Consider the following 13,908-nt stretch of genomic DNA (forward strand, 5'->3'; position numbering starts at 1 on the left):
CAGGGCCTGCCCTGCTATGCTTTCCAAAGGTCTCCAGTGTTTTTTCCCTTCTTTTTTTTAAGTGTGGCTCCCAAGGGACTAGGAGAGCCTGGTTTAACCCAAGGGCTGCGGCACAGCCGGGCACTGCAGCACTGCACCGAGGGCAGGGGCTGGGGGAGCAGGACAGGGGCTCTCAGCCCTCCTGGGGGAGAAATCACTGCCAGGGGAGACAGAGAGCCTGGGATGGAGGAGGGACAGTGACCTTGGGAGGGGGGATGGAGCCCCAGCTCTGCCAGTCGAGGACCCCCACACAGAGCGCTGCCAGGGACACATCCCAACTCTCTGATGCCAAGCTGGGATGCTGAGATGTCCCAACCTTCATCCTGCCTCTCCCAGGACCCTGCTCTGCTTCCCTCCAAGCCCAGGGAGCAGAGCAGCCCCCCAGGATGCAGGGATTGTGCCAAGTGGGATGGCAGCCAGCCGGCAAGGACGGGCTGGGGCTGCAGTGCGGGCTCTGGAAAGGGCTATTTTTAGCCACCTCAGTTTTTAGCCATCTCAGCTCCCCAGACCCTGCGGTGGGGAGGGAAGTCAGCAGCAGGGAGCATCCCTGGAAGAGCTGTCAGAGCCCAGGGATGAGACACAGAGCTTGCTGCAGCCCTCACTGATCCCTAATCCCAGCCCTCTGCACAGACAAAGCATCCACATATTTTTTTTTTTTTAGCTCAGTTTAATCCCTTGGACTACAAAACCCAAAATATTGTAAAAAGGAGCAGAAACGTCAGGATGGGGACACTCCTTCCCCCACAGTGAACGAGCCCCATCCCAGAATGATGCCCAGGGCTGCTCAGCGATGGCTGAAGAACCCCTGGGGGTAGTTGAACTTGAAGGGTTTCAGGCGCAGGGGACCCCTGGAAGAGGAGAAGAGGGAGAGGCTGTGACCCACAGGGATCAGGAACACCCAGAGACAAGGCCCAACTCCTGGCTACTGCCCAGCTGTGGCTCCATGGAACAGCAATGCCACCCAGCCCCCAGCCAGCTCCCACCTGACCAGGCGCAGACACATCTTCTCCTGGGGGAACTCCTTGGGCCCCTCCACGCTGGGGTCATGGGGCTCTGTCTCCAGGTACACGTCCAGCACCATGCACAGGCGCTGCAGCTGGTTGGTGAGCAGCTGGTAGCCAGGTTTGGGGCCCCACAGCTCCTTGTAGTGCACATTGACCTCGCTCTCCATGGCCTGGAAAACAGGGATGAGGCTGGAACAGGCTTGGATCTCTACTCTGCATTCCAGCCACCAGCTCGCCCCAACATTCCCTTGTTATGGACAAAGAACTGCTGGGGACAGCCCCACAAATCCAGTTCCCTCTGCCCCACCCCACAGTACCCGAATGTTGTCGTCGTTGCTGCTGTTCCTCTCTCCCTTCCAGTTCAGGCACAGGCTGAAGACAGGAGGCAGTGTGGAATAACCAGGGTTCAGCACCACAGCTGCCTGCAGCTTGGCTGAGCAGGGAAAAGGTGTCACTCACAGGGCATCCAGCCAGGTGGATTATCCATGAAGACTCCCAGAAGTTGCCCTGGGATGGGGATTGGGAATTCCCAAGGGAAAAAAGGTGCCTACCTGTTCCCCTCTCTATCAGGGCCATGTAGTAGAGGTGAGTGTCTTCAGCCAAGCCAGCCTCTATCACATCCTTAGTGTAGGGCAGCTCCTGAGAGGAGAAGGAATGATGGCTCCAGTGCCATGTGGGAGCTGGAAGGGAGGGATCCAGCCTCGTGCTCAGCACTCACAGCATAATCCTCAAAGGGGATGGCAGTCCACTTCACCAGGCGTGAGACGATTTTGGTGGGGAAGAGCTGCTGGCACTCGCTGGACACGGGCACAACACCGTGCTCTGAAAGCAAGGGCAGGGCCTGAGCAGGGCAGGGCAGGGCTGGGGCACAGCTCTGTCACCCTCCTGCTCCCAAAGGGGCACCTGGGGATGATGAGCTCCCTCCAGCAGCTCCATCAGGTGCCCAGCAGAGGCCTGGGGTGTGTCCCATGGGATCCCTGGGCTGTGATCCCACAGGATCCTTGGCCTGCAGCCCACTGGATCCCTGGGCTGCTTGACAGGCACTCAACATGCATGGGGTGTAGTTCACCTCCCACCACGTCCCAAATTACTTCCCAGCCATTCCCAAAGAGGTGCTGGGCACTGGAAGGGACAGAGCCTTTCTGTGCCACCCAAAATAGGGTAGTCCCTTCCTACAACTCCCAAGGGCAGAGAGAACAACTGAGAGTGCTGAGGGTGGCACTGCCAGCCATCAAAGGTGACATCAGCCAGCTGACATGTCCTCTCCTGTGATTGCTGCTGTTCCCCAGTTCAGGAACTGGCTGAAGATGGGCAGCAGCTTGGAATAACCAGGATTCAGGACCACAGCCCCCTGGAACTTGGCTGAGCAGGGAGATGCTTCCCTGCATGAGGACCCTGGCAGTGCCCCTCTGTCCCCAGGGAAGGGTGGGGAGATTGGCAGGACCCTGGCAGTGCCCCCCTGTCCCCAGGGAAGGGTGGGGAGCCCAGCACTCACCGAGGGAAGCAAACTGCTTGTGCAGGGCCAGGCGGGACTGCAGGCGGCTCCGGAGCAGCTTCACCGTCAGCTCCATGTGGCTGGCACTCAGGGAATTGTCAGCAGCCACCGTGTGCTGTGGGCAGGAGGGATGTCAGGCCAGCAGCCACATGCCCACAGGACAGGCACCCATCATTCAGTGTCACTAAAAGGGCCCAGACTATCATGGGTGTGACATGAAATATGTCAGCGTGACCCCACACACAGATCCAGCCCAGCTCAGACTGTCCCAGCCATGGTTTGGGAACAGCTGGTGCCAGCAGGGGAACAGGACAGGACCTCAAACCTCAGCCCAATGTTGTGGGGGACAGGGGAGGGGGTTGTGCCATGCCTGAGGCTGATCCTTGGGGAAATGCAGGCCACCCAGCTTCTGCACCCACACGTAGGGGTGACCCAGATCTGTCACGTAGTCACTCAGGGTCAGGATGCTGTGGGGACAATGAGGAAGGGTCACAACAAGCCAGGGAGGATTTGCTGTGCCTTTGGAGAAAGGAACTAATGGCAATGGACTGGGTGACACTCACCCCACTTTATCAAACTGGAACTGGTTGGCTGGGTTGGGCGTTTTCCTGCCGTGGTCCCCTGGATAGAGGCAGTTGAGGAGGGAGTCTGGGGAGAGCAGGTCCCTGGCAGAAAGAGGGGAGAGGTCAGTCAGCAGCAGTCTGGGCTCTTCATTCCTCCATGAACAGGCTTCAAACCCAGAGAAGGGGATTATGAGCTTCATGAGTTCAAGACCAGAATTACTTTCCCCTAATTGCACTCCAAAAGGAGAGCTGTCTCCTCCCTGCCTGGAAGAAGATGGAAATCACAGGGCACAGCTCCTGCTCTTCCAGGAAGCTGCTCCCTCCAGTGCCAGAAAATTCCTCATGTCTGACTGCACTCACAGGACTGACCAAGCACAATGGGCTGTAGGATTTGGGGCCTGGCACAAGGCACAGCCTCCCTGGTTTGGGGTGACACAGCCAAGGGCACCAGGAGGGAGGGAACACCCTGCACAGGATCTCCAGCTCCTGTCACAGAGGGTTTGGGGTGTCTGCAGCAAGAAGAGAACCCCAACAGGATGAGGAGGCTGAAGATAAGACAGCACTTGCTCCCAGGCAAGCCCAGAGCAGCCTCTCCCATCTCCCTCTTCCTCAGGCACCTCCTGTCTCCAGGGAGAGCCACCAGAGAGCTGGCAGCTGCTGGGAGCTCCCTGGGCAGGCTCCCAAAGCTGCCACTTCAGCTTTTCCTCACACCAATCAGGCTCCAGCAGGCTCTGGGGAGCACAGGGAGAGGCAGCTGCATCTCTGGAGCTCAGAACAAGGTGACCCCAGGAGCAGTCAGGTGAGGGAGCTGCCAGGCTCTGCCTGTGGGAGACAGGCTGAATGTGTCAGCAGGAGAGGCTTTCCCCCAGCTCCTGAGAGCTCTGGCACTGCTGAGAGGTTCCCAAACTCCCTGACTCTGGTTTGTCATGGCAGAGGAGAGGGGGAGGAAGCTGTTTGGGCTGTGGAGGGCTCCCACACCCACAGGAGCAAAGAGCCTGATGAGCTCTGGGCTGTATAGAGCTCCTGGATCTGATGAGCTCCAGGCTCTGCAGGGCTCCCAAACCCCAGGGAGTCACTGCCCTGTGATCTCCAGGCTTGCTGCCCACGGGGCTCTCCTTACCCAGCACTGATGGCCGTGGTCATCTCCACAGCAGTGGTCACCTTGGCTTTCACTGTCATGACGTTGAGGTTCATCAGGTAGTGGAAGGTCAGGTGAAGCATGTTCTCATCTGCCCACACAGAAGGGGTGACATTGGTGCCTGCTCCAGCTCAGAGATATGCTTCCACACCCCCAGCTCCCCCAGGGTGCTGCTGTCACAGCCCAGAGCCCCCCTCACCTTTGCACTTGAGGTCCAGGGTGACAGACAGGGGGTGTCGCTTCAGCATCTCCTTGCGTTTGTCGTCCAGCTGCACGCCCAGGGTGGGTCTGCGCCGCTTCTGGGGGGTAAAAACACCTCTCAGAGCCTTCTCCTGCTCCTCACCAGCCCATGCACCTCCCCAGCACACTGCTCTCCCCCTCCAGTCCTGTTCCACAATTCCCCAGCACCACAGCTGTCCTGGGGAGGGAGAGGAACGGGAAACCCTCACTCAGCTCCAGCTCCTGTCATTCCTTCAGCTCCAAGGAATGTTTCCACTCCTGGGAAACAAAGCCAAGGACCTGCTGGCCCAAAAGCTTTCCCACTGCAAGAGGCAGAACCTAGAATCACTGAATCCTTCAGGCTGGAAAAGCCCTCTGAGAGCATCAAGTGCAGTGCTGCCAAGGCCACTATTGACCCATGTCCCCATGTGCAACAACCACACAGTTGTTAAATTCCTTCAGGGATGGGGACTCCCCCAATGCCATGGGTAGCTGTACCAGGCTGGACAGCCCTTTCTGTGAAAGAATTTTCCCAATATCCTCCTCTGGCCAACTCTTATTTTTTCTCCTCCTGTCCCTGTTCCCTGTTCCCACAGCCCGACCCCCCCGGCTGTCCCCTCCTGGCAGGGAGTTGTGCAGAGCCACAAGGGCCCCTGAGCCTCCTTTTCTCCAGGCTGAGCCCCTTCCCAGCTCCCTCAGACTCTCCTGGGGCTGCAGCCCCTTCCCCAGCTCTGTTCCCTTCTCTGGACACCTGAGGTTATTCCCTTTACCCCTCCCCAGAGAACAGCCCCATACACCTGGCTCTGCTGCTGGGTGGTGGGAGTGGAGACCCAGAGCCCCTTTGCTCTGGGAGCAACCAGCCCCTCCAGCCTTTCCCCAGCATCCAGCAGGAATTATCTGTAGGACAAACACTTCCTCCAAGGAGTGCTGAACCAGCCCTGGTGCAGAGAATGCTTTTGGCACAGGATGGACACAGTCCCTGTTGGACACCAGTTCCCTGCCCTCAGGCTATTTATACAAAGTGGAGCAGCTCCAGCTGGAGAGCTGCAGGGCAGGACGGGACACCAGAGGAGCAGCTTTGTACCCTGCCTGCTCCTGCATTTGGGACACCAACTGGAAATGGCAGCTCCCTCCTCCCAAGAAAGGCTGGGATTTGACATCACTGCACTTCCACACATACTCACAGCATGCACAGGCAGTTCCCAGCTCTCCCAGTACCTCCCCCAGGGCAGTGCTGGGAGAGGACCCAGTGCTGTTCCTTACCGTGGTTTGCTCCTCCTCTGCGTCAGAATCGCTCTCATCATCTGTGCAGAGAGAGGGGTGTCAGCAGGGACCACCCAGGGCTCAGCTCTGCCACCACCAGGGCTTTTTCCAGCCCCATGGCTCCCCCTGACACCCCTCTCCCAACAAAAGGAGGGTCCCAGGAGCTGCAGACACACAGGAGCGAGTCCCCAGGGCAGCATCACAACTCACCCTGCGAGTCCTCAGGTGGCTTATAAAGGGCCTTGGCTTCCTCCACACTCCCTTCAATGGCCACCACCAGCTTTTTATCTGCAGAGGAGACAGGAAAACTGAGTTAGGAATCCCACTCCTGCTGCAAAGGCAGTAGGCAGAGCAGCCTTGCCCCAAAAGCTCCTGGTTCATGGTGAAGGAAGCTCCAGCAAAGGCCAGTGGGAAAAGCAGCTGTCTGGAAGGTTCTGGGAGGCCACCACTGGGCTGGATCTCCTGGGCAGGATGGGGTCAGAGGATAGAAAACACTGGGTTTTGAGGGATTCTCCCTGGAAACCATAAGGGCCAAATCTTTATTAAGAGCCAAGAGAAGTTGGGGTCTGGCTGGGACAAGCAGGGACCGAGGAGTGGCTGCAGATGCAGCTGGGACCTGGTGTGGCCAAGCACCAGTGTGTCCTTCCACAGGTGATACCACAGCCCTCACCACACAGGAGGTGTGCACAGGCCAGTGGGACTCCTGACCTATTCCAGGAAATCCCTCCCAACTCAGGGAGGCTCCAGAAATCCCCTCAAAATACAAAGCTTCCAGAGGGGATGAAGGTTTCTGGGTGAGCTGTGGGAATGGCCTCTACAAGGCCAGGGGTCTGCACCACAAGGCAGGGGGTGACAGCTCTGGGGAAGCTGTGGCAGCACTGAGCCAGCTCACAGGCTGCAAGGACATCCCTGCTGACCTTGGGAAGGGGGGAAGGGGTGGGAAGGGAGCTTCCCAAGCACTTCTTCCAGCGAGGCAGCTGAGCAAACAAGGTTTCAAATGCTGCTGCCTCACTGTGCCCTGGGGCTGCCCTGCTGCTCTGTGCTCAGCAGAACCTGACAGCAGAGCAGGCAGCAGGGAGAGACCCCCAAAGAGGGGTGATTCCTGCAGGCAGGAGTGCAATCTGGCCCTGCCCCTCAGTGCTCACCACAGGCCTGCCCATAGGCACTGGCTTGGACGAAGAGGACGTAGAGAGGCGGCGGGAGGTGCCGGGCGGTCTCGTACTGCTTGTGAGCCTGGTCAAAGGGCATGAACAGGTACTCCTGGACAGGCAGGGAGGCCTGGGGATGACAGAGAGCCTTCATCACTGGGGAGGGAACAGCCCGTCCTCCTCACGCACAGAGAGCAGCAGATGAAGCTGGCACAGCAGGGTTAAACATGGAGAGCCCCAGGGAAGGGCTGGCAGCTGCCTCTGCTGGGAAAGTTTTGGATCTGGAAATAACCCAGTTCCTTCTCCTGTTCTTCCCTCCCAAGGCAGTCACAGGGGGCTGGAACTGTGTGGGGCTCTCCAGGGAAAGGCCCATTTAGCAGCTCCTGCAGCTGCAGTTCTGCAGGAACTGCGGCATAAATAAAAAAGGAGACTCTGGAGGGGTCTCGGATCTGCCCCTCACCCTCCCTGAGTGGGAATGAAAATCTCCAAAGCCAAACCAGCCCAGGAGCTGCCCCTGGGAGTGGGACCTCCTGCAGGGCTCAGGTACCTGCATGATGCTGTTGAGTCGAGGCTGGAGGCTGCTCAGATATTCCTTCTTCACCTCAATCTCCTTCAGGATCTTCTCCTTGCTGGTCAGACACTCCTTGTACTTCTCTGCCAGCCTAGGGGTGGGAATTCTGTCACTGCCACACACCACAGCTCTCAGCCTGCTGGGGTCCACCTGGATGATGAGCCCCAGCATTCCTGCCCTGACAGAAGGAACCAGGAGAGCTCAGACATGGGGCAAACACAGAGCTCCTAACACCAAGGGCAAGTGGAGGCAGGAAGGAACTGATTGGAGATGGAAAACAAACAAGGAAAAGGGGAAGCTCAGCCTTGTGCTGTGCTCCATGGAGGGGCAGCAACTCCTCAGGAGATCTGCTCCCACACCAGGCTCTGCTGCCAGCAGGCCCCTCCAAGCTCCCTAAGAGGATTGGAACTTCATACCCCCAGAGTCACTTCATGTCACACTGCCAAGGGTTAATAGAGAAAGCCCAGGAAAATGCAAGCCCACCACGATGCTCTGAGTCCTGCATCCACTTGTGTTTAGGCAGAACACACCAAATCTCCTTATGCTGCAAGCCCTTTCCCAGTAGGAGCAGGGAAGATGGGGACAGAAGTGACTTGCCCAGGACAAGGGTTCTCCAAGGGGCAAGAGATATGACATTGCAGAATTTGGATTGTTGCCAAGCAAAACTGCATTTGTGGGGGTCAATGCACTTCCCAACAGGCTCCTACACAAGTTTTGGCCTCCACTGTTTACACACCTTCCCAAAACAGAGCTACTGAAATCCCTGCACACCACTCCAGAGGCATCTCACACAAGGTGGAGAAGAATCCAAAGCCAATCCAATGGGGCTGCACAGCTAAAAACACCAACATAAATTATGGATGGCTGTCGACAACCCCAACAGCATCAGAAAATGCCCAAAGCACCACTGGCATCTGCTTTTGAGCAGCTGAACAGGCCATATCCCACCTCAGCAGTGCTGGGAGATGGACAGGAACATTTCTTAGACACCACAGAATGAAGACTGGGAATTCCAAGGCTTCTCAGCAATTTAATGTGCAGCTGAGGGTCTCCCTGAGGTTTGCAATCATCATTTTTAAGCACAACCCTCAGAGTTCTGCTGAACACTGCTCTTCTTGTGCCACAGGCAGAACCAGTTGGAGGATGCTGGCTGTGCCTTCCAGCAGGTAAAAGCAGCCAGGTTTTAGAGGAAGGATCTGGGAAAAGGGAAGAATGAAGGGCTGGAGACACCCAGCACCTCTCACTGTCTGCTCTGCTGAGCTGCCCTCAGGCAGCACCAACCAGCATGTTCCAGCTGATCTTTCCAGAAGTTGTTCTTGGACACTGCCTGCCTGTTATCCAAACACAGGAATGCTGTGCCATGTTTGTTTTTTCCAGGGGGCAAGAGTCAGGGAGCAGCTGACCCCTGGGACAGTGGTGACATCAGCAGCAGGACAGGGGGCTGTCCCAGCTCCACACCACAGCTCCTGCCAGGATGAGCTCCCTTTGCTCCTTGGATCATCAGGCAGGGACACACAACTCCCTGACCTATGGAACAAGGATCCCAACTCTGCACAGAGGGACTCTCCCAACCACACAATAAATGCCTGCTCCACACTGATCCAAGAGGGTGTGAAAAACTTCACCCCTACATCTGCTCTCCAAGCAGCTGTGGGTGTCAGCCCAGATTCCTGGAGCTGGAAGATGGAGTGGGGACAGCCAGAACTGCAGGTGTCAGCCCAGATTCCTGGAGCTGGAAGATGGAGGGGGAACACCCAGAACTGCAGGTGTCTGCCCAGATTCCTGGAGCTGGAAGATGGAGTGGGGACAGCCAGAACTGCAGGTGTCAGCCCAGATTCCTGGAGCTGGAAGATGGAGTGAGGACACCCAGAACTGCAGGTGTCAGCCCAGATTCCTGGAGGTGGAAGATGAAATGAGGACACCCAGAACTGCAGGTGTCTGCCCAGATTCCTGGAGGTGGAAGATGAAATGGGGACACCCAGAACTGCAGGTGTCTGCCTAGATTCCAATGGAGTGGGGGACACCCAGAACTGCAGGTGTCTGCCCAGATTCCTGGAGCTGGAAGATGGAGTGGGGACAGCCAGAGCTGCAGGTGTCAGCCCAGATTCCAATGGAGAGGGGGACACCCAGAACTGCAGGTTTCTGCCCAGATTCCTGGAGCTGGAAGATGGAATGGGGACAGCCAGAGCTGCAGGTGTCTGCCCAGATTCCTGGAGCTGGAAGATGGAATGGGGACAGCCAGAGCTGCAGGTGTCTGCCCAGATTCCTGGAGCTGGAAGATGGAATGGGGACAGCCAGAGCTGCAGGTGTCAGCCCAGGGGATGGAACACCAGGACCCACCTCTTGCGCTGCTCCAGCTCCCAGTCCAGGCGGGCCAGGGTCTGCTGGTGGGGCTCTGTCAGGGTGATGGCAGGGCGGCTGATTTCAGGGGGAGCCTCTTTGTAGAACTCCTCCAGGCTCACCAGCTCAATCTCCTCGTGTTTGGATCTGCCAGGACACATGGATCAGACAAGGGAAAAGTGTGAAGTGCTCATTGTGTCCCACTGGTGCTTCCTGCTTCTGCTACTGAGCCACCACAATCAGTCAGTTGAACTTGTTTGTTCCTCCACTGTCTGTGTCTAAAGGGGCTCCAGGAGAGCTGGAAAGGAACTTTGGACAAAAACCTGGAGTGACAGGACAAGAAGAAGTGGCTTCCAATGGACAGATGGCAGGATTAGATGGGATATTGGGATGGAATTGTTCCCTGGGAGGGTGGGGAGGCCCTGGCACAGGGTGCCCAGAGAAGCTGTGGCTGCCCCTGGATCCCTGAATGTATCCCAGGTCAGGCTGGACAGGGCTTGGAGCAGCCTGGGACAGTGGAAGGTGTCCCTGCCCATGGCAGGGAGTGGCACAGGATGATGTTTAAGGTTCTTTCTCACCTGAACCATTCTATGATTACACAGCACCTGGAGCACCCACTCCACTCCCCTAGTGGACTCAGGGAATGTGGGAAGAGCTCCCAAACACAGGAATCATCACCCATCCCAGACACACCACTGACCCTCTGCTCCCTGGCCACACTCACTTGAACTCCAGGCACTTGGTGATCTCTTTCTGCAGGTGCATCACCTCGTAGAGCAGGTTCTGGAGCTGCAGGTGATAAGCATCGACCTTCTGCTTTGCCTGAAACATGGCCAGAGCAGGGATGGAGCAGGAAAGACACCCTGAGCCACCAACACCCTGTCACTGCAGCAGTCTGGGACAGCAGGTTTTAGGGTATGCAACAATCTTTTGGGGCAAGAATGACATTTTTAAGGACTGGAAAAGCAAAAGATTGTGACATGAGACTGATCCTGCACATTTCAAAGCCAAGACTCAGGACAGGGCTCATTTGTTGGGGCACACAGAATTCCCTCTCTGAGAACTCTGGATATGGAGCTTCCAGGCCAAGTGTCCATCCATTTATACACCTGCACAACACTATACCCTTGAAACAGAGTTTCTGACCTCCCATTAGACTTGAGACAAAAGCAGAGACTGCTCCTCCTCCTTCACACCCAGCAGGTGTTTATCAGAATCAGAGCTCCCCAACAAACCCCCAGCTCTAACCCCACAGCCTGGCTGAGGTGAAACCCCTCACACACTCACAGACCAGGCAGGACCTGCCCCATCTCTGAGCCCCCTAAACCCCAAGCTGCATTCCTCACTCCCAGCCCCTCCTGGCACCTCGTGGGTCTGGTCCCTGCCCTTCTTCAGCCGGATGTGAGCCAGGCGGTTCAGCTTCTTCAGGGTCATGAAGTGCACACAGCTCTGCACGCGCCGCTCGTCGATCTCCGAGGCCTGAGGGGCACAAGGCAGGGCTTGCAAGCAGGAGGGGTGGCTGCCACCACCTCTGCAGGGAATTCCTGCCACAAAAGGGGCTCCACACTTTGCTCCAGAGCCATATTTATGTCACTGGGGCTTCTGAGGGAGCCTCCCACTGCCAGGTCACAGGGCACTGCTGGGAATAACTAACTGGGAGAGGGTCCAGGCTCCTCAAAGAAGCACTCCAGTCATTTTCCTCAGCAGCAGGAACAGAGATGGCTCAGCCTGAGGCACCTGATGGGTCTCAGCAGCCTGGGACAAAGGAAGGCTATTCTATTTCCAGAGCTAAATCCCTGCCCCAGGAGGCCAAGACAAGGAAAGCTGCTCCATTTCCAGGGAGTCAATTCCTGCCCCAGCAGCCTGCGACAAGGAAAGCTGCTCCATTTCCAGGGAGTCAATTCCTGCCCCAGCAGCCTGCGACAAGGAAAGCCGTTTGATTTCCAGAGCTCAATTCCTTGCCTCAGCAGCCCAGGACAAGGAAAGCTGTTCCATTTCCAAGGGCTCAATTCCTGCCCCAACAGCCCAGGACAAGGATAGCTGTTCAATTTCCAATGGCTCAATTCCTGCCCCAGCAGCCCAGGACAAGGAAAGCTGTTCAATTTCCAAGGGCGAAATTCCTGCCCCAACAGCCTGGCAAAAGGAGGCTGCTCCATTTCCCTGGCTGTGCCCAGGAGACATCACAGCTCCTGCTGCCTTTCCTCTGGGATTAATAGGGAAACACCAAATAACAGACACATTACAGCACTCATGGAGACCCCTCCTCACATTTTCCTTGATGCCCCGGCTCTTCAGCTCCTGGATCTCTGCCATGAGCCTCTGCAGCTCCTGGCAGGTCTCCCTGTAGAGCTCGTAGTCCTTGATGGGGTCGCGCAGATCCACCTCGCTCTCCTCGCTGTAGTACCTGGCATCCTGCCAAGGCAAAAACACCTCCCGTGGCTCATCCCTCCCCCTGGAAAGGGCTCTGGGGGACAAGCTGCCATTTCTGCCCCTGCCCATGAATCCCTTTACACAGGGAGAAGACTCAGCTCCAACGATCCCAAACCCACCTAAACACCTGGCAAATTCAGGCTGTCTTTAATTATTATAAATTTGAATTGACACCGTTGGGGTGTCCTGTGCAGGGCCAGGAGTTGGATTGGAGGATCCTTGTGGATCTCTTCCAACTCAGGATATTCCATGATCTACATGATCACAGAGGATAAACCAGAAAGGTGATTGTGATTCCTCCACCTCCTCCACCCCACTCCCCACTCTGGCTGATCCTACACTATCCTGCTGCTCACGGGAGGGTTTGAAGGCACCATGCAAATCCCTGAGGGATCTTCCAGCTTTGTGCTCACTCTCCAGAGGAGCGTTTGTGTCTCCTGAAAGAGATGGAAGCAGGTTTAGGAATCCACAGCAGGAGTTTAAGAGGCATTGGAAGCTGGGGGAACTGAGTCTCACAATTCATGGAATTCCAGAATGGTTTGGGTGGGAAGGGACTTTAAAGCCCATCCAGTCCCATGGGCAGGGACATCTTCCCCTATCCCAGTTTTCTCCAAGCCTCATCCAACCTGGCCTTGGACACTGCCAGGATGGGGCAGCCACAGCTCCTCTGGGCATTGTTTTCCAGCACAGAGGGTGTGGAGGGTCCGTGGGCAGGGCTGTACCTGGTCCGTGTCGCCCTTGCCCCGCTTGCCCTCGGCTGGGCCCCCGTCCGTGCGGATCACCTTGGGCTTCCTCTTCTTGCTGGACTCGGAGGACATGGCTCTGCAGGGCTGGGGAGGGAGCACAGGGGGAGTCCTGTGGGGGCCAAGCCTGCCTGCACTGGGGCTCTCCCAGGCAGTGCCCCCTGTGCCTCCCTCCATCCCGCACCTCCCATCCCTTCCAGCCCCACCAGCCCGGGATCTCTGCTCCACCAGAGCCTCCCCGGACCCCCCACTGCCACTGAGCTCCCTTGGGACCCGACCCCGAGCGCTCAATCCCTCGGGGGCTCCACTGCCCCTGAGCCCCCAGAGTCCAGCACACCGGATTGTGGCTTCTGCCTCACCAGAGCCCCCCAGACCCACAGATCCGGGATTCTCTCTCCTCCAGAGCCCCCCAGATCCCCGCACATCGATCCCGGAGCGCCCGCAGACCCGGGACCCCCCATCCCTCCAGAGCCCTCAGAACCCAGCACATCGGGCCCAGAACCCTGCATTCCTTCAGAACCCTGCGCTCCTCCGAGACCCCCAGACCCGGGACCCTCCACCTCTCCAGAGCCCTCAGAACCCAGCACATCGGGCCCAGAACCCTGCACTCCTTCAGAGCCCTCGGACCCCAGCACGGGGCCTTCGCCCCTCCAGACCAGCACCCTCCACTTCCACTGAGCCCCTAGCACACCGGGCCACGGACCTCCCGCCCCTCCGGAACGCTCCCAGCCCAGGGGGCCCAGAGCCGCCCCCTCCATCCCCCTCCCGGGGGTCCCGGTTCGCCCCCCGCTCTCACTGTACCCTCGCCTCCGCGCCTCCCGGAAGTGACGTCACGGAACGTAGAGCGCGGCGCGGAGCGACCGCAAGAGGCTGAGAGTGCTACAGGCGCCCCCTAGCGGATCAGGCAGCCTGGAGGACCCGCAATGCGGGGGGCGTGGCCTCTGTGAGTGGGCGT

The 13,908-nt window shown here is 57.7% G+C and overlaps 1 protein-coding gene across 2 annotated transcripts; it reads right to left on the reverse strand.

The window, feature by feature from the left end:
* Positions 1 to 685: 685 nt before the first annotated feature.
* THOC5 (THO complex subunit 5) lies at positions 686 to 13,897 on the reverse strand. Of its 2 annotated transcripts, XM_056504734.1 has the most exons (21): positions 13,755 to 13,897; positions 12,933 to 13,040; positions 12,567 to 12,647; positions 12,049 to 12,192; positions 11,146 to 11,259; positions 10,505 to 10,602; positions 9,781 to 9,927; positions 7,417 to 7,531; positions 6,867 to 6,999; positions 5,932 to 6,009; positions 5,722 to 5,762; positions 4,439 to 4,538; positions 4,222 to 4,330; positions 3,102 to 3,203; positions 2,909 to 3,005; positions 2,539 to 2,653; positions 1,762 to 1,865; positions 1,595 to 1,682; positions 1,361 to 1,476; positions 1,023 to 1,213; positions 686 to 887 (listed from the first exon to the last, which is right to left on the reverse strand). In XM_056504734.1, the coding sequence occupies exons 2-21, from the start codon at positions 13,026 to 13,028 to the stop codon at positions 824 to 826; spliced, it is 2,133 nt and encodes a 710-aa protein (XP_056360709.1). In that variant the 5' UTR covers positions 13,029 to 13,040; positions 13,755 to 13,897; the 3' UTR covers positions 686 to 823. The 2 variants fall into 2 exon arrangements, with proteins under 2 accessions (XP_056360709.1, XP_056360710.1); XM_056504735.1 differs by lacking the exon at positions 12,567 to 12,647 and having other exon boundaries at positions 13,755 to 13,896.
* Between the last annotated feature and the right edge of the window lie 11 nt (positions 13,898 to 13,908).

Source organism: Oenanthe melanoleuca, chromosome 15 (genome assembly GCF_029582105.1).
Source record: "Oenanthe melanoleuca isolate GR-GAL-2019-014 chromosome 15, OMel1.0, whole genome shotgun sequence".
In the NCBI taxonomy this organism is placed as follows: Eukaryota; Metazoa; Chordata; class Aves; order Passeriformes; family Muscicapidae; genus Oenanthe; species Oenanthe melanoleuca.